The sequence below is a fragment of the Bombus bifarius genome, unplaced genomic scaffold, assembly GCF_011952205.1.
Source record: "Bombus bifarius isolate JDL3187 unplaced genomic scaffold, Bbif_JDL3187 scf7180000007974, whole genome shotgun sequence".
In the NCBI taxonomy this organism is placed as follows: Eukaryota; Metazoa; Arthropoda; class Insecta; order Hymenoptera; family Apidae; genus Bombus; species Bombus bifarius.
Genome location: NW_022884360.1, coordinates 2,573,149 through 2,600,785, shown reverse-complemented (window position 1 = coordinate 2,600,785; position 27,637 = coordinate 2,573,149). Strand labels below are relative to the sequence as shown.

At 38.6% G+C, this 27,637-nt stretch overlaps 1 protein-coding gene across 1 annotated transcript; it reads right to left on the bottom strand.

Annotated features, from left to right (window-relative positions):
• On the bottom strand, window positions 1–26,599 carry LOC117217081 (forkhead box protein A2-A-like). The gene is made up of 3 exons (XM_033464385.1): window positions 25,813–26,599; window positions 16,805–17,335; window positions 1–1,778 (listed from the first exon to the last, which is right to left on the bottom strand). The coding sequence occupies exons 2-3, from the start codon at window positions 17,021–17,023 to the stop codon at window positions 900–902; spliced, it is 1,098 nt and encodes a 365-aa protein (XP_033320276.1). The 5' UTR covers window positions 17,024–17,335; window positions 25,813–26,599; the 3' UTR covers window positions 1–899.
• Between the last annotated feature and the right edge of the window lie 1,038 nt (window positions 26,600–27,637).

Below are 27,637 nucleotides of genomic sequence, written 5' to 3'. Positions count from 1 at the left end.
ATTTCATTTGAATATTTAAATTGAGACACTTATCTTCTCATGGAAATAAATTACATCATCTACTGTAGTTTCCAATTTCGAAGAGTGTTTTAAAAATCGTTAAATAGCGACCAATATCTATACGAGTTTATTGTACATTTATAACTTTCAAAATTTTCACATATTTCTTTAGAAAGTAACCTCTTACTTTGCCTATTCAATTAGTTTATCCATTGTTTCTAATTAACCAGTCGAATATTAATAATCCATAACAAGAATTTAGATAAGTTACATAGATTAAGAATCATTTCAAAAGTTCTTACTAACGTGCATATAAACGTTTAATTTTAATAAAATACCTCATTAGTCTGATCGCTACGACGATTTTGCTCAAACGACGCGTAAAGCACTTCTAGTTAATTAAAAAGCACAAATAATACCAGTTCCACAATTCTGCTACATTCAGATATTTATCTTCACTGTTAAGCGTCACTCGAACCACGCTAACTCACTTGCTCGATTTCAGACTTAAAGTCATTCCACTGCAAAAACTGTAGCACCAATAATTTTCGAAAAAATGAATACATAACACAATTAATAAATTAATTTCCACTTCAAAATCAACTATGTCTGTTTCAAACAAAATTGACGCGAAAATGTTGCGAATTTTCTAAAAGAAACAAGAGGGGAAAGAACACAAAGCAATATTACAATTTTTTAATGAAATTTCCGAGCTTATCACCACCAGAAGCCTTTTCTTCCAAAACTTCCTCGCAAAAACACGGGAAAACTCAGGAACAGGATGAACGATTCGCCAGTCATAGTCACAAGAATGACCACTAGCGTCGCCAAGCGGCGATCGTCGCGCTACTAGGGTCCCCGTTCGAATCATCCACTAGACGCACGTTGATCTAGTAAATTCAAGTAGCCGTCTCGTACGGAACCTTGTTAGCAGTGAGACCAAACGAAAAACCCGCATAAAGCGGCCTGGGAACCAGAAGATGACCGGAAGACCTCTTCTCGTCTTCCGAATTACTAGAAATCTGTTCATCGTCGGGCGCAATGATATTTTCGATGGTGAACGGTTTCTTCTTCTTCTTCTGTTCGGGTTGGATGCTCGTCTGACTGGAGATACCAGCCTCCAACACGGGACAACGAACTTTACTGTCGGTGGACTCGACAGTGGAGCCTCTCGTGGTCTCCAGGAAGACCCTCGAGTCAGTCTTTTCGGGAACACTGGTCTCCGTGGTTCCAGCGCAGATTTGCCTGCTCTCTGGAATGTCTGTCTGAAAGTAGGACAGCTGAGAGACGTACGGAGACACCTGGAACCCGGGGAAGCTCCAGCTTCCGGTTTGCAACAAATTGTTCTCATAACCACGGAGGATCTCGTCGGTGCCGGCGAGTCTCTGTCGAACTTCTGGCGACAGAAGGTAATAGCTGGAGCTGGTCTCCGGTGTCGTAAAGCCTGGAGAACTGTTGCCACCGGATGCCATCGTTAGACGACGCTCTTGCAGCTCCCAGCGGAGCAAATCGTCGCGAAGACGATGCAGATTGGCAACGGTCAAGCTGCTGGTTTGTGCGTTCGGGTTTATCGATAGTACAGGCGAGGATTCGGAGTGAGGAGGTGGCATGGCGGACGCCAGGGCTTGGAGCTCGGATTTTAGCAGCTCTTTGTCGGGCTTGTGCAGCTTGAAACGCTTCCTACGGCGAAGGAGGGACCCGTTCTCGAACATGGACAGCGCTGCCGGGTGCAGAGCCCAGTACGCGCCCTTGCCAGGTCGATGGGGTCCCCGTGGCACCTGCAACCAGAAGTTTCCGGGATACAGAGAATTGTTTGAAGATGTTTCACGAATTTTTTCCTCAAATAAAAAGGAACCTCGGTCATTGTTAACAAATTATTATCAAGAATTCTCTCACGACCCGACAATATCCAATTATATACAAAGAACGTGGCAACACACAAGCAATTACCATTTAATTCCCCTATTAAGAAATTCATTTATTAAAATTAAATGGTTAACGAGTTTTAAATAAAATATGAACATGGGATGAATTAAGATACTATGGATTTTATTAATAGCAAACAACTTGCTATCTCACAGTGTGTTTTCTCCTTATTCATACATGATTCAAGTCATGTTAACGTTACCTATTCGAGATTATGTTTATTCAAAGAACAGAAGAGTTTTTGCTAATTATGCGGAATATTTCTGCGACCTTGAAACACGTTATGTCAAGGTGAACATTCTGACTGGTAATATCTCTTTCCCATATAGAGGGAAAAGTACAAATGACAAAAATGGGCATTAAATACCATTAACCAAACTAACTTGAATAAGTTTGTTAAAAAATAAGAGGCAAATCAGGTATGATGCACGAGGATTTGTATCGCATCACTATGCTGAATTACCACATTTTTCACTAGGCGTGTAATGTTATATAAACAAGAAATAGCGTATAATGCAGATTTCTATTCGCTGGTGTAACTCGTTAGAGGCGAGCTTACCGTGTACATGCGGCTATTTAATTAACATAAATGCATATATGTAGAACGTTTCGTATCTATCTGGAGGAAACAATATTTCACGCGCAGGTACGCGCAATATGTATGTTTGCACTCTGTTGCAAATTAACAAACGCATGAAAATTAATACCTTCTTGTGAATACTAATCAGAATTACTTGCTTTAATGAAACCGAGAAAGAAACGTACAGGATAAATGAAGAGAGTATGGAGGAAAACTATTTTATAACACGTTTTGTTTATGATAACTGGCACTGCAAAACTACCTATCAAATCACCAACTGTCTCGACAAAATAGCATTCAACATTTGGTATATACCCAGTGATCAAAAACGGAGTATGTCTATTTTGTATTGGAACAAAGTACAAAGAGAAACGATGAATATTTTGTGATAAATATCATTGTTTTTTTATGATGACCAAGTGACGTATAAAATTTATTCTATGAACAATACAGTTAAATTGATCGAACGTTGGTTCTTCTTTACGTGGATGAAAATATTAATTTTCTCGCCAATGCTATTTTATGACACTCCCTGTTTTTTCCCCTTGTCCCCAGATGTATAGAGCATACCAGAGTTTACGACAGCCAGTATAATTTAATTTCGTTCAGCTAATTTAATTTCAATTTATACACGGGAAAAACTCTATTAGAATATACATTATTGCGTCGCTTAATCACAAGTTGTGATTTAATCATGAATTAAGACGAGGTTCGATACAAAAAGTTAGTTGCTCGGCAAGTTTGAGAAAATACAGGATATGCCACTTTTTCCGCCAAACTATATCGATAGCATTCTCTAAGGAAAAATAAGAAAAGAAATATTATATAACCATAAAAAACGCTCAGCGATTTTTATTTCGTACGATAGCTGCTTTTACGAGATTCTAATAGAAATATCTACCTTTTCATAATTTCAGGATTTTTAGTTCAGATGCTGCATTCAAGTCGACACCATACACAATCTAAGAGTATATATAAAGACTGTAATCGAACAATCTACATACGTCTGGTCGGTATAAAGAATGCAAATTCACGATAATATAATGAGAATTCTACTTAGAAAGCAACAAACGTTCGATTGCTTGTAAGTCCTCGCTTCATACGATGATAACTTGGCAAATTTTGAACTCAGCTTCTTCTGTTTACCAATTAGTGAACACACTACAGTTAAGAACTATTAGGTTGGCAACTAAGTGATTGTGGATTTTATCATTAGGTGGCATTGGCATCACTTAGTTGCCAACCCAATAGAGCGACAGTACGTGTCGACTCGGATGCACATCGTGTTAAATGCTTCATTAAAAAGTTCAGCTCTGGTGTGGTACCTGGACTGCGAAATATTCGACTAGAATAACACTTTTTAGGGTTTTTTGAGGTCGCTTGTATTATATCTTTTATATTATATTGAGACAAGATATTTACGCCGGATGATTACTGCTTTTACCTTGCAATTTAAGGGAAAAGAGATCAATGGACTAAATTATCAGATATTGCACATGTTCTTGCAGCACACCGGTTGAAAGATGCGAAGTTTGAGGATTGCCAACTCACAAGGGAATTTTGATTAATTTTCAAATGTCAATATCTAATAAACAAAATCCCAAACGTAATGATCTTTGTCCATCATTTTCGTCGTACTTTCGTTTGTAGAAGTACATATCACTTAAGTTTTAGGCTATTTTGATTTCGTTACCCTGCATATCTCATTGTTCTATCTCGGTGGAATCATGCATCCTAATCAATACTTAATATGTAACGCATGAAAATTTTTATAAATACATGAAATTTCATTAGCACTGGAATAAAGCACGACTACCGTGATTACAATAGGAAAATTTGAAACCTATTGTAATATCGTAAAGTAATTTAAATTAGAGGTCGGTTGAAATTAGAAAAAACCATGTACGTTGTCCTTCTGTGGTTCTTTTACATTTAAGAGCGCCCATGTGACTAAAATCACCTAGTTCTTACAGAGATGTGAGAAAAACATCAAACAACGTTAGATCTGAAGGACGGTTTCGTGTTTCAAGTTGGGACGACCGAAAGGTTAGAGTGTGCGAGTCGAAAAGCGTGTGTGTTGCGAGAGTCAGAGTTGATCGAGACACCGAAGAGTAGAGTCGAGAGAATTGATCGAGTTGCTAGAGAGAGAGAGAGAGAGAGAGAGGGAGAGAGTGTTAGATTCGTTGTGACGAGAGTGGCCAAATAACTGTAAAGTTATTTGATATAGATACGAGTATCGCATTTAGTTTCAGTTAAACAAACATCGTTTTCTGTCCAATTTATGTTTGTATATTTAATTCAATATCAATAAATTGTAAGTAATCGGGAAAAATTGATATCCTTAATTTTCACGATATTACATTATGAAGCGATACGATAAAGTTTAAATATGGTGAAATTAGTGTTAACGCCACGAATCCTTTGCGTCAACTCCTGACCAGTATCAATGTAACTTCCTGACGCAAGTAAGAATCCATATCTGATGATCTTCACGACCGAGGAATTGATTCTCCTTGACTTGTCCATCGGTGATAGAAGTTTCACCATTGCCGGACTGCTTCAGCAAATCAACGACCAAGTAAACATCAGACTTTGTGGCAACGCCTGCTCACGCTGTGTCGACGGAACATTCAAGGGCCTATACGCTTATATAGCACTCTTTCTTAACTTTGCTTGCAAAATATGCTGGTAAAGTTTGTGGGGGAAAAACTGGGGCGCTCTGTATATCGAAAAATGTAATCGCCAGGCTACGCACGAATAAGATCGTGTTTAATGTCTGAAGTCTTTAGCAAGGACATTGATGTTGAAATTCTGGACGATTTGAGCACAGTCTATAGAGCCACTGAATACTTTATGAGCGAATAGGAATTGAGTTATTCTTCTACATTGCGATGATGCAGGTCCAAGATCAACAAGTTAATCAACAAGTTAATAAACAAGTTATGGACTGATAATCCTACGACACGCAGAAGACAACTGTCTTTCGTAGTATTTGCCGGCTACACGCAGAAGTCTGTGCCGAACGCTCTCAAGAAAAACAATAAGAGTGGCGAGATCAAATTACGAGTCGATATTCCAATATGAAACACCTCAAAGCGTTCATTTCTCGAAGGAATTTGAGCCAAAAGAAGAAACTTAGAATTCCATTATTGGGTTGGCAACTAAGTGATTGCGGATTTTGTCATTACCACTTAATGATAAAGTCCGCAATCACTTAGTTGCCAACCTAATAGATTCATTGTCCCGCAGCTGTAGAGTTAGACGTTCAGTATAAATGTTAAGTAGGTGGAAATAATAATAGCGAGATATTGAACTAAAGGCGGTGAGCACGTGATCGTTGAGAGAGAAATTAAATCAGTAGACTAATATCTATGTATTTATGTAAATTTGAAGTATGCAGAAATAAAGGTTTGAAAGAATCTTATTGTGAACTGCTATTATTTGACGAGTAATCATAGACAATGGGAAGGAAGCAATGAATTTCTATTGTATCAGCCGTATATCGTCTGACAGTGTGAGATAAACAAAAGTCTACCGTTTTTGCCTCTGTTTATCGAAATATTGAAAGAGCACTCGAATCTGGTGAATGTTTCAACCCGTTTGCAAAATACTCGAGCTCGTCACTAGCAATGTCAGTTATGCTGATTGACAGCTGCATTCATTATGCTCACACCGCGTGAAGATTTATTTGATGACGCCACTATTCAATTTGTTTCGACATGCTTTTGCAAATAAAGAAACCGTAATACGTTCCGTCTAATTTACGCGTCTCTTATCGATGAACATCGACTATAAAAAAAGCAAGTGAAATATAATTGCCTCGCTATCTGCTACGTCGACATGTCCAGCGATGTTTCAACGAAGGAAAATGTTCAATGTTACGCGTTAGAATTCTGAAATTTAACCACTTCTGAATTTCTAGATTCCTAACAGGAAAATTAACAGGAATTTTTTCAAATATTATTTAAAGTATTATTATTCGTAATAATAAAAATCGGCTTTGTTATATGTTCTCTTTATAAGTTCGTATTAATTTCCTATTATTTAATTATTAAGATAGAATACACTCTTTCCATATGAAATTTCATTTATTCAAATATAAATTAAGATCGATTACCAGATTCTTCAAATATCTATGGATTTCGTATCTTCTTGGCTGCTAACCTCCAAAATTCACATAATTCTTTTCCGCATAAATTACCGCATAGAGTTACATGCTTTTCGTAATTAGAACCATCTAAGTCCTCTTTCGAATGCCCCGAATACTTCAGCGTGAAAAGCCACCGCTTCGTTAACATTTTTATCGTGTTCGTCGTAACGACACCGTTTCATTGCATCAGTACGTTTAATATTCGCTTGGCAACTAAGTGATTGCGGATTTTGTCGATACCACCTAATAACAAAACCTGCAATCACTTAGTTGCCAACCCAATATATCCGATGCTGTCCACAGCATCGAAGAAATCTACGTGCTTTGGATAATTTTCAATACGACGTTTTCGTTTGTTATCGTATGGTTTTTCCAACACCGTGTCGCAGTTACGCCACCTGCCAGTGTTTTAATTATATCGTATCTTGTTCCGGTAGTTGCAACGCTATTAGTTTCATACTAAACTCTCATAATGAAAGTTCACTCGGTCGAATAAAGGAACGAGCACATGGCGTATGAACGCTGATAAAGTTTGTACATATTTGAAACGGAGAAAGGCTTGGGTTAGTGGAAAATGTTACGCGCCTATGATAGAACGTTCGAACGTTTCAATGTTCGGGTAAAGGTGGCTCTGTCCTACTTTAACACTTTACCGACCGATAACCTATTAATCGTTTTTGTCGCCGACGCTTACCAACCGATAGCCTATTAATCGACTTTTTGTCGCCGACGCTCATCGACCGATAGCCTATTAATCGGCTTTTTGTCACCAACAATTTTCTCATTATTTGAGCAGTAATTTGTTATTTAGTAATAAGGTAACCTTGCTCGGTTGCGTCAGTTGCGTTGCTTTATAAGCTCCCACGGTTTTATACCAATTTGAAAAACTTACCGTTCGCGATGAACGAAAAGAATGGTATCGGGGAGTCTGAACCGAAACAGAGCCGGCGCCAGGGAGAATCCGCGCCTGAGATGCCGGTCGGACGTGCGTATGCTGTTGAATCGCTAGCGGTCGGTAAAGTGTTAATACGAAGCTGAATGAATATTGCACACGTTAATACGTATCTTGCGTATAGTGAAATCAGAGTGAACACGCGTTGTATCGAGCGTTGTAAGGAAAGAAAAAAATGGAAAAAAATCGAAATATACTTGGAAAGTTGGAAAAAGGCGCGGAGGTGTTTGAAAAATCGCAAAAACCTACAACGTCGGAAGATGTATAATTAATGAACATGAAAAACAGGAACTTGTAATTGAAAATTACACAAGTGTTTCAACAAGTGGAAAAACTTGAATGGGATTGTGAAATACATACCCACGGTCTGCTGTATAGTAATAGCTTTCTTAGAACGGCAATAAAGAACAGAAACGCGTAAATGAAAATTACTCGACTGTTTCAAGATATGTATATATATATATATATATTATGCGAAAATGTTTTTGAAATTTGGGCAAATATTATCATCGATAATTTCATTTGTGATGTTGGAAAGGAGGAGATGGATAGGATGAAAATGACGATGACAAAGCTTATTTTGAATTATTTATGACATTTCGAAGACGACTTAAAAAATGATCTGTCGTGCAAACAGGCTATAATTTAACGTAGTTCAATATATTAAGGGAATTTGATTTGAGCGGTAACAAGCAGGTAGAATTTGTAGATAACTTAGAAAGCATTTTACGCTATTTTACGTTATATCGTATTCTTTACGATTGTTCTTGTATTATCGATTTTGAAATATAAAGAGGCGCGTGGTTTCTATTAGCGAAAAATTCCCTCGTCCGAACAGTTACGTGACCTCATTAATTCCCATACTGGAACTTCCATTTTATTGTTCCATTAAAATCTTCGAATTTTTTTTTTTTTTTTAACATTCTATCAATACACTCTTTACTGTTTAACATCCTTCCTTTTTTTTTTCTTTTCTTTATTTCGTTATCAAATACGTTACATCTGACGATACATTTGCAATTCATATCTTCGTTCTTCGTTCCTTTAACACGAGCTATTATATCTGGCAAAAAAGAGCGCAGCGTGCAACGTAGTGTAAAAGCTTGAGCTATTATTCTGCTTGAGTTAAAGTATAACGGAATACTGGATGAAAAATGTAGTATAATAAAGCAATGTATCAAAAGGAATAATAGCGACGGTGATATCGTAATTATCGTCTGTAATTTATGATTACTGAAATAACTGTGTATATATGCGATTACTTGTACCTGTGTTATTTTAATTCAACGCGCGATTAAAAATACATTTGCTTTGCTATAGAATAAAAGAGGAAACTAAGGTGAAACTGGTCCTCGCATATATCGGATTCTAACGTAAATTCATCCTATTTTTAAATATATCAGGTTGTTCGAAAAAGTTTCTTTCGTTTTATGAGCTATTAATAGACTTTTATATTATTTTGCCGAATTAATTTTTATTCCGTTCAGATAAACACCGCGATATTTCACAGATTTGGTTTCACGTTTCCATGAAGGTGGCGTGCACTGTTGTAAAAGACACGTTTGCGAAAGAGATATTTTTCCGACAACCTAATACATTCTACGTTGAATATGTATAATACTTTATACAGGGTGGTTGGTAATTGGTAATTCTACGCGAAAAAAGAAGTCGAAAATATAGAATAAAAATTTTTTTTTCAATTTTTCCATCGAGACAACGATCTACAGTGAGATCCGTTATAAAGTGCACGCGTACCGAGCGAACATTCAAAGTCGATTTTCTCGAAAACAAAGCCTCAAACGGAAAATTTGTATTCTATATTTTCGACTTGTTTTTTCGCGTAGAATCCAACTAACGTAGCACCCAACGTAGAACCCAACCTAACCCCAACCTAACCTCTTTTTCGCTTGTACCACCAGTTACCAACCAGCCTGTATATTTTTGTATAAAAATTGTATGAAATTAAACGACCTTGTAACTTGGTGTTTAAGATTTCTCGGCTTTCCAGCAAACATTGGACGCTAACGTACCTAGTTTTCTTTTTATACATATCGTACAAGACGAATTTATATTACGTGGCGATATAATTTCAGGAAAATGTATATTTTTATATAAACAATTAAAATACAAGTGCCGGGGCAAAATTCAATTTTCACCACTACCAACGTACATTATCTCTCGCATCGTATTTCTACTTCGCTTTTATGTCCCCGAAATTACCACTCGCGACCGATGATGTTGTACTTAAAAACTGACCACCATATTTCACCTGGACACTCGAAAACAACTTGAAATTTCAAGCATCGTACGAGTATCTTCGTGCAAATTGAAATTACCGGGGAATTATCATAAAAATGACCTCGTACCTCGTTTGATTTATGGCCGATGCGAATGTCGATGTTGCACCTGTTCAACGATAAAATGTATCTACACTCGATCATGAGCATCGGCCAGTGAAATCAAGCGGAACCAGTCGCCTTGTAAGCAGATTTTTACCACGTTCGTATTTATAACGAACTCACAGTCGAAATAAGGAAAATTACAGAATCAAAGTAGAGAATTCTTCCTAAAAGAATATTTGCCACTTTCTTTCGAAATAATTTTCAAATGAAACGGCATACGCATACAGGTACGTTTTTACTTGTATTTTGTATCGACAGTTTGTCGAATCGTTCGTAAATTTATTTAAATGCGCTGTCCATGTCGAGACATCTCAGAAAATTGCGTTACCACTTCGTGCTCCTCTGTTCCTCGTTCTCCTTCGTCGTTCGATTAAAAATATCGCCTGCTGGTTTATCGCAGAAAGCTATCAAGCAAGTTCCTCGTACAATCGCAATTGCAAACAGCTAAAAGAGCTAAGTGGAGTAAATAGAAAACTATATTCGAAAGAATAAAAGTGGCAGAAAGAAACAGTGGAAAATCAGGAAAATAAACAAGCTTTGTATATAGGGTGGTTGGTACAAGCGGAAAGGGGGTGATTCTACGTGAAAAAAGAAGTCGAAAATATAGAATAAAAATTTTTCGTTCGAGGCTTCGTTTTCGAGAAAATCGACTTTGAATTTCCGCTCGGTACGCGTGCACTTTATCGCGTCTCGTTATAACGCATCCCACTCAACAATTTCGAGATCGTTGTCTCGATGGAAAAATTAGAAAAAAAAATTCTTATTCTATATTTTCGACTTCTTTTTTCACGTAGAATCACCCCCTTTCCGCTTGTACCACCAGCTACCAACCATCCTGTATATCAATGAGGCAGAACTATGGGAAATATGTGGCAGGAAAAAGCCAGAATCGACCGAACACGTGCTGAGACACTGTTCAAATCCAAACCAGAGATATATACAAATAAAAAGAACAGGAAAGTTATGACAGTGAAGTTTGAAGAGAATGTAAAAAGAAGCGTAAAAAGAAGTTCGTACAGAGTGCAGTGAAAATTAGAGTAATTTGTTTAAAGTACCGAGATAGCATACCTACGTTTAAAACGATGCAATGTAAATTAGATATTAGGAAATGAGGAACAAGACTGAAAGACATAGAACAGAAGTCGATGTTGCAGCAAGGAACATTATACAGGGTGGTCGGTAAGTGGTGGTACAAGCGAGAAGAGGGTGATTCTACGCGAAAAAAGAAGTCGAAAATATAGAATAAAAATTTTTTTTAATTTTTCCATCGAGACAACGATCTACAGTGAGATCCGTTATAACGTACCGCACGCGTACCGAACGACAATTCAAAGTCGATTTTCTCGAAATCAAAGCCTCGAACGAAAAATTTGTATTCTATATTTTCGACTTGTTTTTTCGCGTAGAATCACCCCCTTTCCGCTTGTACCACCAGTTACCAACCACCCTGTATATTTTTCCATATTTTTTCTAATTACCTTTGTTACTTACATTTGACTTTTTACGTATATCTGTAGCTCGCTTGTTACGCAAACTTACGAAAGCCTAACGCAAGAATAATAATAAGAATAATACAATAAAAAGAATAATATAAGATTTGATTTCGGTAACAGGCTGTATAACGTAACGTCAGCTATTTAAGGAGACTTCAAATATTTGATCGTTCGAGAAATGAAATAGTGACGGAGAGCTAAGAAGAGGCTACATTTGCATATTTATTACAGACGAGGAATTTTTATGGAAATTTATTTTACGAGCGCAAGCAAAGAAGTTGAGCGACTGATTCGATAAACTATCGATACAAAATATGTAAATCTATTGCCTATTATAAAACAGCTCGTCAGAAAACTAACGCGATTAGTCCGTGGTAGAAGAAGAATCCCGATCTTACGACCCATGTAGCTTCTACTCTACAAGAAATAGAAAAAAGGTCTGGCGAAATTGACCGTTTAGATGACGAATTCTCATTAACGAAATCTCTGAAGAACGATCGGAAGGCGGAAAACGATCGTTCGAATTCGCCGAGATAAAACGAGCCGATCTTCTTTTTATTTTTGTCGCTGTGTGTTGAGGCCGTGTTAAATAACGTTGTAGGACAAGTCTCCCTCTTCGTTTCTGTTATATTTCTCTCGACCATCTGTTTCGCACCTGCCTCGACCCAAATCGCTGAGAAACACGATCGAGTTAATGTCCAGGATCCACTGCTTCCTTTTGCTCTTCCTTCTTCGTTCCTCGTCTTCGTTTTTCGGTTGCTTCCGTGATTCGTTCGATAGTTCTGGCTTCAGAGGATCGCGCCATGTACAGTCCTCGTGTTGCAATTACATTCGATACGTGCGACCAAGTTTCTTCAACGAATTTTCATTTTCATTAATTTTCCTCTCGTCTCGGCAACGAGAAGAGTTCGCGGCGTTTGAGGAAAATATTTGCCGTAGAATTGGGACGAGCTATATACTGGCAACGACCTTTCCTCGTTCGAATCTCAAATATTTTTCAACCTTACGAGATACCATTGGGTGGAAAATGAGTGAAAACGCAGCGGAGTTAACAAAGAGCAGAGCGATGGTCGAAGGTTGGTAGTCTTTCAGAAGTTTGGCAAGAAAATATTATTTCACAATTGTCCATTTAATCTGTCGATAATTGTAGTTTAATTCTACCTGAGATCATAATCGTTTCGCCAATCTCATCTGTTCATTTTTTTTCCTTTTCTTTCAGTAGAAAATACCCCATAGGATAAGGTAATTAGGGGAAAGAGCTATCATAACTCAGAGTTTATCCAGTAGACATTAACACACTAGCCTATTAATCGGCTTTTTATCGTCGACGATTACCGACCGATAGCCGATTAATCGGCTTTTTGTCGTCGACAATCTTTCCCATTATTTGAGCAGTAATTTGTTATTTAGTACTAAGGTACCTTGCTCGATTGCGTCAATTGCGTTGCATTGTAAGCCCCACACAGTTTTATACCAATCTGAAAAACGTACCGTTCGCGATGAACGAAAAGAATGGTATCGGAGAGTCTGAACCGAAACAGAACCGGCGCCAGGGAGAATCTGCGCTTGAGATGCCGGTCGGACGTACGTATGCTGTTGAATCGTTATCGGTCGATAAAGTGTTTAACAGAATCGTTTGTCGATCGGTAAATGTCGCTCGGCTTTTGTTTCAACATACCACGTAAGTATCTATTGGGTCGGTAACTAAGTGATTGCGGGTTTTGTCAGTAGGTGGTATTGACAAAATCCGCGATCACTTAGTCGCCAAGGCAATACTATGTTTCGAAGAAGATTATGCTGCAACGTCCGTAGAAATGTTTGCTGCCGCTTGATATTGGCAATGTGTTGCAATAAAAAAAAGAGTGTTTTGTCCAACATGTACGGGTAAGATACGATGTTTGAACATATACGTACATATGAAAGAATGTAGAAAAACGGATCCAAAGTGGATTAGACGTTGTACGTGATTTGGAAAATGAAAGCTTAGGAATGTTGCCGCCGATTAGATTACGGAGATCTCAAACGATCGTTTATGCGATATTTTCTCGTATAGCGATATAATAATACATAAATAACGAAGAAATATTTTCCTTAAGAGATTTCTTCCTCATTTTTCCTAAATCATTAATCATAGTTAACTGTATCCTTGGAATTTAATGGGCTGTTGGCGCGATAAAAAGCGCGAAGAAGAAGACAAGATTGCCGGTGTGTTATCTTTTAATACGCGAGCGAACAAAACGGATGCGTAGTCAGATACAGATCTACGCAATGTCTGGTGTACACGTCGTTTCATTTGTAACATCTAATTAGCAACACGATCGCATCTTCCTACGCCAACAAAATCTCGTAAAACGTATTTTATTCCACGTGGTCGCGTTTTCTTTCCTCTGTTTTTCTCCCCTTTTTTTCATCAATTCAATTAAAAAAATAAAATCAAAGACGCTTTTTCAAGTTCAAATAATTCTCTTCTTTTTTCTTTACGTCGCGTTCTATCTTCTTTTTTTTTTTTTTTTGCTTATATTTCTGTTGTCTAAGTAAAGAAAAACGAAGACTGTAATAGTCGACTTCCGTACGTTCGCGTTACAACTATACGAACAATCGTTTGAACTAGGAAAGGAGAATCAAGTTCCATTAATCATGTCTCCTCTTCTTTTATCTACACTTTGATCTCACGGTTACCAGGCAGAAAACAATTGCTTTACCAAAGGTTTCCTCGCCTTACCACCACTATCTTCCATGAATTGTCCTTTCCTTTGTTTTTTCTTCTTAAAATTCGTAATTGTTACCGCTCGAAGCAACAACCTTTTACGTTCGACTAGACGAGCCGAGTACAGCAAACTCCTTGGAGCAAATTCAGGACAGACGCCACAGGCGCAAGGATTCGCCACGCTTGTAATATTTTCCGATCGGAGAAAGAGAACTGTATACTGTATATGTTGCGTTTTGTTGTAGCTTTGTTTGCGAGCCTGGGAAAACAAGTTAGTGTCTGCTCGACTGTCGCTGTACGTATCACGCTGTCGTGTCTGTGAGGCATCAAAGCAACAGCTACAGGAAAAATTGCATTCGAATTTGGCGTATTTACTCGAGACGTAATTGTAAAATCACAGGCGTAACGCAGATAGGAACAAAGTAAATATCTATTTCGTTGTTGAACACTTTGCCACGTGGCTCATACAGAGTGGTTGGTAACTGGTGGTACAAGCGGAAAGGGGGTGATTCTACGCGAAAAAAGAAGTCGAAAATATAGAATAAAAATTTTTCGTTCGAGGCTTCGTTTTCGAGAAAATCGACTTTGAATGTTCGCTCGGTACGCGTGCACTTTATCGCGTCTCGTTATAACGCATCTCACTGTGGATCGTTGTCTCGATGGAAAAATGAAAAAAAAAAAAAAGAAAAAGATTTTATTCTATATTTTCGACTTCTTTTTTCACGTAGAATCACCCCCTGTCCGCTTGTACCGTCACTTACCGACCACCCTGTATATGGCCCATCACGGTTTCTCCTGCGACGCCACGGTGGTCATCGGTGACCGGAGCGCTTCCACTTTTTACAATTGTAAAAATTGAACGAAAATTGACAGTTAGGGTATTTTGAATATAACCGATAAATAGAAGATACTTTGAAATGAAGAACGTCCCATTGAACGATTAAACATTTTTATTAGAACATCGATAAAAAAAATGAGAAGAAATGTTGCATCCAACGGTACACTGTGTTAAAGCACTTTAAACATAAATGTGGCTCATCCATACAATCTGGACGATAGGTGGTCACCTTTTTCCTCCGATTCTTAGCAATTTTTCATCCTAATTGTTTAACATTTTTTTATACCACTCTCTGCAAAATTTTCGTGCCAGGTAGGCTTGCCCTTCTTTCTTCTGCATTTCGTGCGGCAATCTTTGTCGAATAAGTATATTTGACTGCTCTGGTGAATGGCACTGTGTAAGGTGCATTGCCAGTGCCATTCTAAAATCTGATACCTGGATTTTTGTTTTTGTTGCTTGTTTAGAGAGTGTCATGGCGTTTGAAATTGATGTATTTAACAATAACTCTAAAGCTAATTTTATATACCACTTGAGGGTTCTTCTACGTGGTATAGAATATGCTATCGTTTGATCTGATAAGTCTATAGCACGTTTTCCTCTCTTGTAATCTACCACTACCATTGGTTTATCGCAGACATAATTTTCTTTGCGGACCTCTACCATTTCAGCCGAATGTTTCGTCGAAATCATCAAAATAATCATAATACTGTTTACTAATATCTTCCACACGTTTCAGCAATATATTCTGCACGTTTTGCTCACGACGGAATAACGAAGGCGAATGATTTGTTGATATAAACGAAGCCTTGTTATGATATGTCGCTATCAACTGTTACCAAGGCGCCAATAAGATAAACGGTCCATTGGGGAAGAATGTTGTCTTACATCATCAATTTATGACTATTTTGTCGTTATATGCTTTCAATGATAAAAATACTCCCGTGGCGTCCTCAGCGAAACATTTGATTTCAGCGTGGCAGTCAAAGTGTTTACGCGTTTCCTTGCTAAAAAAAAAAAAAAAAAAAAAATACGAAAGAGAAATTAGCCAATATGACATCGTATCCCATAGGGTCTGCGACGTGTCTTCTATAAAACATGACATACTTTGTCGACGCTTGTCGTCTTTCTTCCTCTTTCTCTTTTTCATTTTTGTTGATTTTGCACGAGAAAAATCGAAAACTGTTTTTCTTCCTCGTAATAGGTACGCAACCCTGTTATTATAATGAAAGAACGCGCCGTTTCGATAGCTACGAAATCAAAGTAATTGGCTCTTAATCAAGAAGCGCGACGTTTCTGCTGAATTTACGCGCAGATAAAAACACCACAGCTACCCCATAATGATCGACGTTTATAGATGCCAGTCGTTTTATCGCGTATTAACTGTTAAAGGGAAGCTTCGTCGTGCACGATATCCCGCGCGAAGCAAGCAACAGTCGCCCTCTGGCGACTTGTAATTCCCATTTCTAATATTCTAACCAATTTACGCTCTGTCGAAAATAACTGCACTTGCGCGCATTTTCCATAAATTTCATTTATCTAATCCAGTTCTTCAAACCGTTGCGCGTACGGTTAAAGCCGAATCTGCACCACACTCGATGAAAGCAGCCTTCGTCCGCCGCGTTGGCCCAATGTGTAAATTCGGCTTAAGGTAAAATAAACAAAGCTACACCTGGTCAGTGAGAAGAATTAATACGCTACATCAGCCTGCGCAATCCACGCAACAGAAACAAACACACGACTCGATACAGCCACGTACCTTGATGAAACAGTCGTTGAAGGACAAATTGTGCCTGAGAGAGTTCTGCCATCTGCGAGTATCCTTGCGATAATAGGGGAACCGATCGGCGATAAACTTGTAGATCTCAGCCAGAGGCAACATCTTATCCCTCGACGACCAGATCGCCATCGCTGTCAACGAAATATACGAATATGGCGGCTTCTGGTCGCCGTAAGTATCCCTCGATGGTCGAGGCATCTTCCAGCCAACAGTTCCTCGCCTCGATCTCTTCAGAACACTTACACACCGCGAGTTTCGCCTACTTTTCTCATCGAACGAGTTTTTTTTTTCTCTTAATATCTCTTCTTTCTTCCTTCTGTCACATTTTTCTCTCACTTCTCATCTTTTCCTTCCTTGACACTCTTCGCGCGCGGACACACTGCTGCGTCTTCAGAGTGTCGTGTATTATTCCAATGGCGTTTTCGATGGTTATTACCTTGGCTCGATGGCGGTCATTTTAGACACTGGCCGGTGCTGGCGACGATCGATGACGAGGCTCTCACAGGCGTCCTGGGAAACCACAAGAAACGTATTCGTTAGGAAACGTTAGGAAATTCGGATGATTATTTATAGACGTTCTATCGATAGCAACGATATTCAAATTTCTCATCGTCTTAGTTAGCGGCTGTAGAAAGAACTAATTAATTTAGGCGAATACGTTAGTTTCTTTCGTTATGCACATTTTTCGTTATAAATTATTTTATCCGATTACGTATATGTGGCAGCATGATTCAACGAAATAATACGAAAGGAAAAATGTGCGTCGGTCGTTTCCTTCTAAAACGAAAGGAACTCTCGGCATGACATAATGTCACGTATAAAAATCAAGTATTTTTGATTGGTCGTGAAGGTTCTCCTATAGATTCTCGGGGAAGAAAAAATTCCCGAAATTCTCGCGCCTCGCGGTAATTAACTGCGAACGTAAATAAAAACCAGTGTACCTAATCAACGTTGAAAAGCAGACACGTTCGTTGGTATAATAAATCGTGTTAGAGCAGCCTTAGGAAATCACAAGTCAGTCGAATAGAACGAAATGATACGTCGAATAAAACGATCTGAATCGACCTAAATCTAGTTAATCATACACCGAGAGAAATGACCACGAATGAAACCTTATCGCAATCGGTATACACATTTGTCACTTTCGTTAGTGGAAAGTTTTTTGCTGGATAGCTACGTATATTTACGCTCCTGTGTATACTTGGGCTACGTACGTGTAAAAATCGATCGAGAATATACATAGGGTCATTCGATAAATTTCTGTCGGTTCTCCAACCACGCTCCACAGCTGAAACTTTTTTTTAAAACGTTTTTTAGAATAGGCGAAACCCGTAGAAAAACCTTCACCCTTTGCACTCGTATGTGTGGACGTCAGTTTTTATCTCGGCAGCTCCTCTGTCGAGTGGCACGTTTTTTTGTGAAAGAGAAACAGGATTGCATCCTGGAAATTGTTTCAAGATATATCGTACACTTAAAAATTAGAAAATACAACGATAGTGTGAATAAAACTGGTATTTAAGTGGATTTCTTTCGTCCTTTGTTTATTTAAATTGTCTTATTTTTTTAGTTAGAATAAATTTTAAATAAAACACTTAAAAGCGTTGCGACCTGCTGATAACGAAATTGATCAAAAATTGTATTTATCGAATGGCTTCGTGTGGAACGTAGGACAAGAAAAATAGAACTCGAAAGCTGAAACGATAGAATCAGCGATAAAACGAAATATCTTCTTTCGCTCAGTGCTAACTACAGTGTCTCTCCTTTGAACGAAACATCGAAGCTGTAGCCACTGGCGTCAGATTCCCAGAAGAAATAAGATACAAATGCGACTTACGTGTTTACGTGACAAGCACACATTAGGGATCCTATCGTATAATAAATTAAACGCGTTTTGACGGTTCTTAATTACCGTTCGGCTACGTATCTCACTTGTTTCAAATTCCACACACTTGTCCAGCTACCAAACGTATCTACAAGTAGCATTCGCAGTATTAGCCAGTTGCTAGGATCTTCCGTTTACAAGTTTGTTTACGTCTGCTCGAATTTACTACGACTGCTCGAAAAGCCTGAGATAATCTGATTCGAAATTTAGCTATTAAAGTTGCCACGTTCCAGTTCGATAATAATTTATTGGCTTGGAAACTAAGTGATTGCGGAGTTTGTCGTTACGTGGTATTGACAAAATCACTTAGTTTCCAACCCAATAATTAGGTGTACGATCTACTCGTTGGAAAAAGCGTCCAGTGAGTGACACGCCGCTGTTTCTCTTTTCAAATATCCACGTGCCTTTTATCGCGCGCGTAAATTAACACTTTACCGACCGATAGTCAATTAATTTGCTTTTTGTCGCCGACGCTTAGCGACCAATAGCCTATTAATCGGCTTTTTGGTCGCCGACGCTTACCGACCTATAACTAACCTATAGTTAATCAGTTGCCATGGCGATAAACGATCTTTCTCATTATATGAGCAGTAATTTGTTATTTAGTACTAAGGTACCTTGCTCAGTTGCGTCAGCTGCTTTGTAAACTCTCACAGTTTTATACCAATTTGACGATCGGACGTGCGTATGCTGTTGAACCGCTAGCGGTCAGTAAAGTGTTAAAGGAAACATAGCATAGATGTTCACGCGGAACGAACATAACGAACGCAGCTGTCGATTAAATGCGGCTGTCATCGCTAGAGAGCAGGTCGAATACTCTGCAAGCAGTTTCTAAGTGTCGAAACATTGGCTGGCTGAAACTGCCGAAAGCGTTCTCCGAACATCTTTCCATCGACCATACAATGGTTAGGAATACAAACATTTGGCGATTTTTCTTTTTACGAATCGCGCTACCATAAGTTTTTTTAAATGCTGTTCTTGGCCGGCCTTTGTTATCCGCAGACTATTTACCCTTTTTCTCATAGTTGTCTCGTTTAGTCTTCCGCCTTCTTTCGCCGCGGCAAAACGGCCGAGAACATCTTTCGGTCTGTGAATTCTCGGAAATACGATCCTCCCAACCTAACCCTCCTCCGAGCGTTTCTCATGAATCATAGTGTTTCAATGACGATGCCTGTTACACGGTTTAACAAAACGCTAGACGTGGCGTGGTTTCTCTCTCGGATCTCCTTTGTGTTTCGCTAAAATCCTGATATACAAATATCGATCTCACGTTATTTCAATCGGTTTTTTAAAAACGGCCGTACTTCTCCATCTTTTCTGCATCATGGTCCGCCTGAACGTCTCATTGATCATAGCGAAGCAGCTTGTTATTTCCGAAATGCCTAGCTGTCTGTGTTTAATATAAACAGAAACAGATAATACGAACAAAATAGAAGAATCTGTTCTTCGTTTGACCATCACCGACGAACATAAATTTCAAAAATATGCCACATGTTTGTGTATCTTCAATCAGAGGAACGTAATACGATTGTGGCGAAGCGTCTGGACGAAAAGCACAACTTTTGAGCAATCGGAAAATTATTGGGTTGGCAACAAAGTGATTTTGTCATTGGGTGCTAATGACAAAATCCGCAATCATTTAGTTGCCAACCCAATAAAAAGTTTCCATGATTCATAAACGCACTTTTTGTAAATACTTCAGTCGTTAAACCTACACTAAAAAACAAGGAAACAGAGCGTCTTACGAACGTATGTCGTATGCATGCAGGGCCGGCGTGACCTTTGCGGGGCCTGAATACACATTCAAATCCTACATTTAAATTTTATAACGAGGAATTATTTATTTACAAATGCTGTTACATATTATATATTTTTTATAAGCAGTTTTTTAAACAAATCCAAGTAATGTTTTTTCGCATCCATAATTCGCTTCCAAAAAGTTCGATGAAAGTACAAAATCTGTAATCTTGTATGACCTTTGCAAAAAACTATCGATGTAGTTTAATTTCTCTAAAAAGTACATTTCTCTGAAAGCTCCTGGATTTTTGTCTAAAGTAGTTTCCAGGATGAATGAGGTGAGTTTCCACGAGGACTTTATGAAGTTACATTGAACTTTAATGATTTTTGTCTCTCAAAACGCGGGTCCGGGTTCCGGCGAACGCGCTGAACCTACCTTGCGCCGGCCCTGTGTGCATTCGTCCAATATAAATACGATAGATGGCAGAAGGCGCGAAAAGACAGAAAACCGATGGATTTGGTGGATCATGTCGGCCATGCAATCTCACTCTATTCGTCGTGATATTCAGAATATCGCGAAGCTGCAAGTTTACGGAATATTCTCGCTGCAAAGAAGAAACCACTTGGACAATGTTACACTCTACTCGCGCATAACACGAAAACTATGCTACGCAACAGTCACATTTCTATTTGTATGAGCGCGTCGATTTACGGCCTGAAGCGACGACTCGCGCTTATGAATCACCCGGTATGCCACTGTATGTGTAATCGAACTTCGTTCTTGATTAAATACTCTTTTGCACAATTTCCCGTATTAAAACAGCCGTAAAAGAGGCAATCTGACGTGCAGATCGACGACTAGGTAGGAACAAGAAGAGCCACGCACCATTCGTGACCAGGAAAATTGCTGGGAATGAAATTAAAAATCGTAAAATCAACTTTTCCATCGGGAGAGGGGCAGAGGGCGCATAGGGCGCGCGTTTAACGGGGTGTAATTGCGGGAAATAAAGTTTCGAATTGGCTGGATAAGATCGCGGTGTGACACACACGCGAATAACTTTCCTTATCGGCGATACACCGAGCCATTAACAATTAGCGATCGCGTGAAAACAGCCAGTCTACGTATGCCTATGTAACTACAGCGGCTACAAAAAGTATTTATACGTTACCCTTATTTTCCAGTGAAACGTTCTTTCCTTTTTTTTTTCTTTTATTTCTTTTTATCAGGTCCCTCGTTTTATTTTTTATCCCCATAGGTACTGTTCGAATTTTTTTTTTCGTACGATTTCAATTTTAATTTTCGAACAGCTTTTAGTTTGGTTCTTCGGGTTATCTTAAACGCAAGGAAATTTAATTTACAATTTTTATCGTATGGAAACGTGAGGCAGAACAAAACAACGTTTACTTTTGCTTCCGTGTTGCTGGAAACCAACAGATGAGAAGAAAGGAACAGGTGGATTTTAAATGACACCGATGGTCACAGTTAAGCGACTCTTCCGTCTCCAACGAACCTGATCTTCTTTTCTACCGCGAACGTTGCTCGTAAGCAGATGAAGACATCGTCGTTAACGTTGTGACGTTCGAGGCAGAATGGCGACATTTCCACGAACGATCGTTTTTGGGTGGAACGAGCGTGCAGAAGAAAGACAGAGCGAAAAGTCAATAGGAAAACCATCGAAGCAACTGTACGAAAATGATGGGCTGTGGTAAAGCAGTGGCAGCTCTTAAGGCAGTTCGCAGAACTGCACTGATCAGCAAGAAGCTGGCGTTCTGTCCAGACAATTCTCGGAACATTAGTCGAGGATCTCTGCAAACTGTACTCGTCACTACATCGGATTTAAAAAAAAAGTTGCACTATAACTTGGTTCAGCAACAAGGAACGTGTGCGAATAGACGAGTTCCACGTTGCTGCGTGCACGATGCAACGCAGAACATTGTCGTTGCTTGGTTATCTTAAAAAATGATTTTTTCGTACCTTCTACGATAAACTTTGCAAATTTATCTTAACGTACTTCGATGCTAAACAGATATCGATACTATATTTAATATGTCCCGTAGATACAACAACGATAAGTATGGTAATTGTAGAGTGCGGAGGGACATTTTTCTTAAGGTTGCCATGTTGCAGTAACTTCTCTTGTTAGATATCGATTTTTTTTATAACATGTACCTAATAATTATAAATAATACAAGATTTATTACAGTCGGATCTAATTAGTAAGGGACGTACAAATACTTTTTTTAGCCGCTATATCATTTTCCTAACGAGATACTATATCGTATGTAGGAAAGTGTCGAAAACTACCTGTAATATTCGCTCTATTTTCATAGAAAATTGCTTGGAAAAGCGTCGTTTTCTTGTTCGTATCGACTTGTTCGACTGGTTAATTACAAGCTGCGTGTTATGGAACACGCCGATATTATGCGTAGGACAGTTTCTACAATGAAGATTTTATTTATAACTTGTAGCCATCGAGTGTAAGTGCCTTGCTGCGCTATAACACGTTAGTCAGAGTGGATCGTCTGGTAAACGATATTTGTTGGATCGTAAATAAAGAAAAGAGAAAGATGATACGAAGGAACTAGTTGTCGCAACGACTATGTGTTTTATATGTACCATATTTATATTATATTTGTATTAGTGATGGGTATAAGATTATATACTTGAGATTGTATATATTTAAATTTATAATGTTTGAATTTATACACAGTCAGACTGAATAACAGCGTGGAAACAGATTGCTTATCACGTTTAATAATTCGATGCTCGTAATTGTTGTATTATTTTCTTATTAATTTGAATGCCACGTTCTTCCTTATTGCTGTGTCATTCGTCGAGTTTCACGTGGTTCGGAAACAACGATTCTATTTCTCATTCCATGTTTTCTCACGATGCATGCAACATGACAGCTTTAATTCTGATAATTTTCAGCCTGTCTTATCATGCTTTCCTCTGCTCTACGCAATTACCTCTTAAAACCTGATTTAAAACACGAAACTCTACCCACACGGAATATTCAAACTTTAAGGAATTGCTATGAAACGTATCTGCTTGTTTGCTGTAGAACCTTGTTCATCATTTACTCGATTGTTCTTTTTTGCTGTTCGGTGTTCAAACTTTAAGGAATTGCTATGAAACGTATCTGCTTGTTTGCTGTAGAACCTTGTTCATCATTTACTCGATTATTCTTTTTTGCTGTTCGGTGTTCAAACTTTATGGAATTGCTGTGAAGCATATCTAACTGTTTGCTGTAGAACCTTGTTCATTATTTACTCGATTGTTCTTTTTTGCTGTTCGGTGTTCAAACTTTATGGAATTGCTATGAAACGTATCTGCTTGTTCGCTGTAGAACCTTGTTCATCATTTACTCGATTATTCTTTTTTGCTGTTAGGTGTTCAAACTTTATGGAATTGCTATGAAGCATATCTAACTGTTCGCTGTAGAACCTTGTTCATCGCTTACTCGATTATTATTTTTTGCTGTTCGATGTTCAAACTTTATGGAATTGCTATGAAGCATATCTAACTGTTTGCTGTAGAACCTTGTTCATCATTTACTCGATTGTTCTTTTTTGCTGTTCGATGTTCAAACTTTATGGAATTGCTATGAAGCATATCTAACTGTTTGCTGCAAAACCTTGTTCATCATTTATTCGATTATTCTTTTTTGCTGTTCGATGTTCAAACTTTATGGAATTGCTACGAAGCATATCTAACTGTTCGCTGTAGAACCTTGTTTATTATTTACTTGATTATTCCATTTTGCTGTTTGATGTTCGAACTTTATGGAATTGCTATGAAGCATATCTAACTGTTTGCTGTAGAACCTTGTTCATTATTTACTCGATTATTCTTTTTTGCTGTTCGATGTTCAAACTTAATGGAATCGCTATGAAACGTATCTAACTGTTCGCTGTAGAACCTTGTTCATCGCTTATTCGATTACTATTTTTTGCTGTTCGATGTTCAAACTTTATGGAATTGCTACGAAGCATATCTAACTGTTCGCTGTAGAACCTTGTTTATTATTTACTTGATTATTCCATTTTGCTGTTTGATGTTCGAACTTTATGGAATTGCTATGAAGCATATCTAACTGTTTGCTGTAGAACCTTGTTCATTATTTACTCGATTATTATTTTTTGCTGTTCGATGTTTAAGCTTTATGGAATTGCTATGAAGCATATCTAACTGTTCGCTGTAGAACCTTGTTCATCGCTTACTCGATTATTATTTTTTGCTGTTCGATGTTCAAACTTTTTGGAATTGCTATGAAACGTATCTGTTTGCTGTAGAACCTTGTTCACTGCTTACTCGATTATTATTTTTTGCTGTTCGATGTTTAAGCTTTATGGAATTGCTATGAAGCATATCTAACTGTTCGCTGTAGAACCTTGTTCATCGCTTACTCGATTATTATTTTTTGCTGTTCGATGTTCAAACTTTTTGGAATTGCTATGAAACGTATCTGTTTGCTGTAGAACCTTGTTCACTGCTTACTCGATTATTATTTTTTGCTGTTCGATGTTTAAGCTTTATGGAATTGCTATGAAGCATATCTAACTGTTCGCTGTAGAACCTTGTTCATCGCTTACTCGATTATTATTTTTTGCTGTTCGATGTTCAAACTTTTTGGAATTGCTATGAAACGTATCTGTTTGCTGTAGAACCTTGTTCACTGCTTACTCGATTATTATTTTTTGCTGTTCGATGTTTAAGCTTTATGGAATTGCTATGAAGCATATCTAACTGTTCGCTGTAGAACCTTGTTCATCGCTTACTCGATTATTATTTTTTGCTGTTCGATGTTCAAACTTTTTGGAATTGCTATGAAACGTATCTAATTGTTTGCTGTAGAACCTTGTTCATCATTTACTCGATTATTCTTTTTGCTGTTCGATGTTCAAACTTTTTGGAATTGCTATGAAACATATCTACTTGTTCGCTGTAGGACCTTGTTCATCATTTACTCGATTATTCTTTTTGCTGTTCGATGTTCAAACTTTTTGGAATTTCTATGAAATGTATCTAGCTGTTCGCTGTAGAAGCTTGTTTCATTTTGAAATTCGTGTTCAAGCAGTCTTTAGCTGCTACGGTGAAATAAAGGTATTAATTTTCTGACGAAATTCTCAGATAGACACGTTGTTCGATAGAAAATATTCATTTTAATTTAGCCGGCACAATGTCATAGCTTATAAAATGTAAAGTCGTAAATCGCCTCGAAATTAGCAGAAACTTATCGGACGAGAAAAAATCTCGCAAAGGAAGCAACGTAGCTTTGCAACTGCGAAGTTTCTTCTCTTTTGAAAATTTGTAATATCCGCTTAACCTGCGATTTTCCATCGTGTCGCATAATTTTGCACATACCTTTCGCCATACTGTGTCTCGATCAGAGTCCCAATTTCAATTGCACGCAGCAATATCGCTGCGAGTCACTGAAATCTTCCGGAACTCTTCTCCCTTCCAATTGTCCAAGAGTCTACAGTCCATGGAAAAATCCTTAAATCCAGAGGATACTCTTCCAAATATACCGATCCACTTTCACACAAATTTCAATGTTCGAAGAAAGTTCGAAGTTTACCAATGTCCGACAAACATCGACGTTCCTTGCCACACAAAATACAATTCCCCTCGAAATCACTGCCGTTCACCAATAAAAACAGCACCAATAGTTCTTCAAAAGATCGCAACAGCTGCAACCGATTCAAACTCGGCTGATTTTCTCGAAAGCCTCGATTCTACCATTTTTCCACATCTGAGAAAGAGCGCAACAATGTTGCACAAGGCTCACGCCGTTCTCCAAAGCTCTACAAAGACCTGCATTATCGAAATGCAGGGAAAATATCCTCGGCAAAGCTTGAGAACGTCTGCGTTTCTCCGCGAACGTTGCTGCGGCAGCATCGAAGTCTCCGCGGCGTCTCGTTTCCGGCCGTTCAAGATCCACACAACACGGCCTCTCTCGTCCTCGGTGCGATATTCCGCGAAAATACTCTTCCTTCGTAGTTTCTTGCAACGAGAGATCGACGAAACGGTGATTTTGCTTGGTGAAAATGTTTCGTAGCAACCGGAAGCGACGCGAGTGAACGCACGCGGCCGGAAACCGGTCGGTGGAAAACCGGAAGGCCAGAGGAAAATCGAGCAGCCAACTTCGCGTCTCCAGGGACACTGTGCTCGAACGATACCCACACTCCCGATGCGCTGCCTGGCCCCCACCGCTCGGCCGCGTTCCGCGATGCACGCGCTGATTGGCCGCGCGGTCAGCCGCCTATCGCGCTGCACTCGAGCGTTCCAGCTAGTGGGCGTGGCTTCATCCCCTCCTCTCGTTGCTGAACGGCGAACGATGGTTCGCGTGGAACGCCAGCGTTCCTTCGTTCCTCCTTCATAGGAGGAGCGTTCGTGTCGCGTTACGCGGACGCTTTGTTAACATTGTTCTCGTCGCTGTCCACGCTGAACGATTCTAACCTGTTGTTGGCGATGCACACGGTGCACACAGGCTCCAGAGGTACGTACGTACAAGGTTGGTGAATGTGCGAGTAAGACGATGGATTTTTCGGAGGAGGAGATTGAATTAGCTACGACGGAACTGGGTTTGTTTGCAGATGGAAATTATTTGCTTTAATTGCTGGAAATATCGTTAATAGATGTTAGGAAGCTTTTACAAGCTTGCCAAAAAGAGAAAGCTGCTTTCTTCTCGATGAAACTAGCGTTAAAACGCGACAAGATTAATCGACATTCGCGTTAATGGTTCACTACGTGAAGGTTTATGGTTGTAGTCGTGTGATGGCAAGGAACGTAAGGAATGTGGAAAGGTGAAAAGTTCACAGTTCAGGAAATGCTAGCCTATATGAGAAACTCGAAGATACGTGAAGAAACGTGTAAAATACCCAAAGTATAGCACTTCCTATCCAATTCCTATCGATTTTATACGAAAGTATAAATTTCCATAAAAATCGTATTTACTCGTTTCTAACGAACATTTTAATATCATTGTTTATTTCGTAAGTAATTTTTAAGCGCTCGTGACGAAGCTTCTCTTCTTTCGAGCAACCGAATTATTCGAAAATTATGAAAGTATGGAATATTTTTGAAAATAATCTGCAGGTAAATTTATGATTGTTAACGACGATATTCTTTCAGATTTTCAATAGCCAGTAGATATAATTTAGGACGATTCGTTGCAAGCGTTAATTAC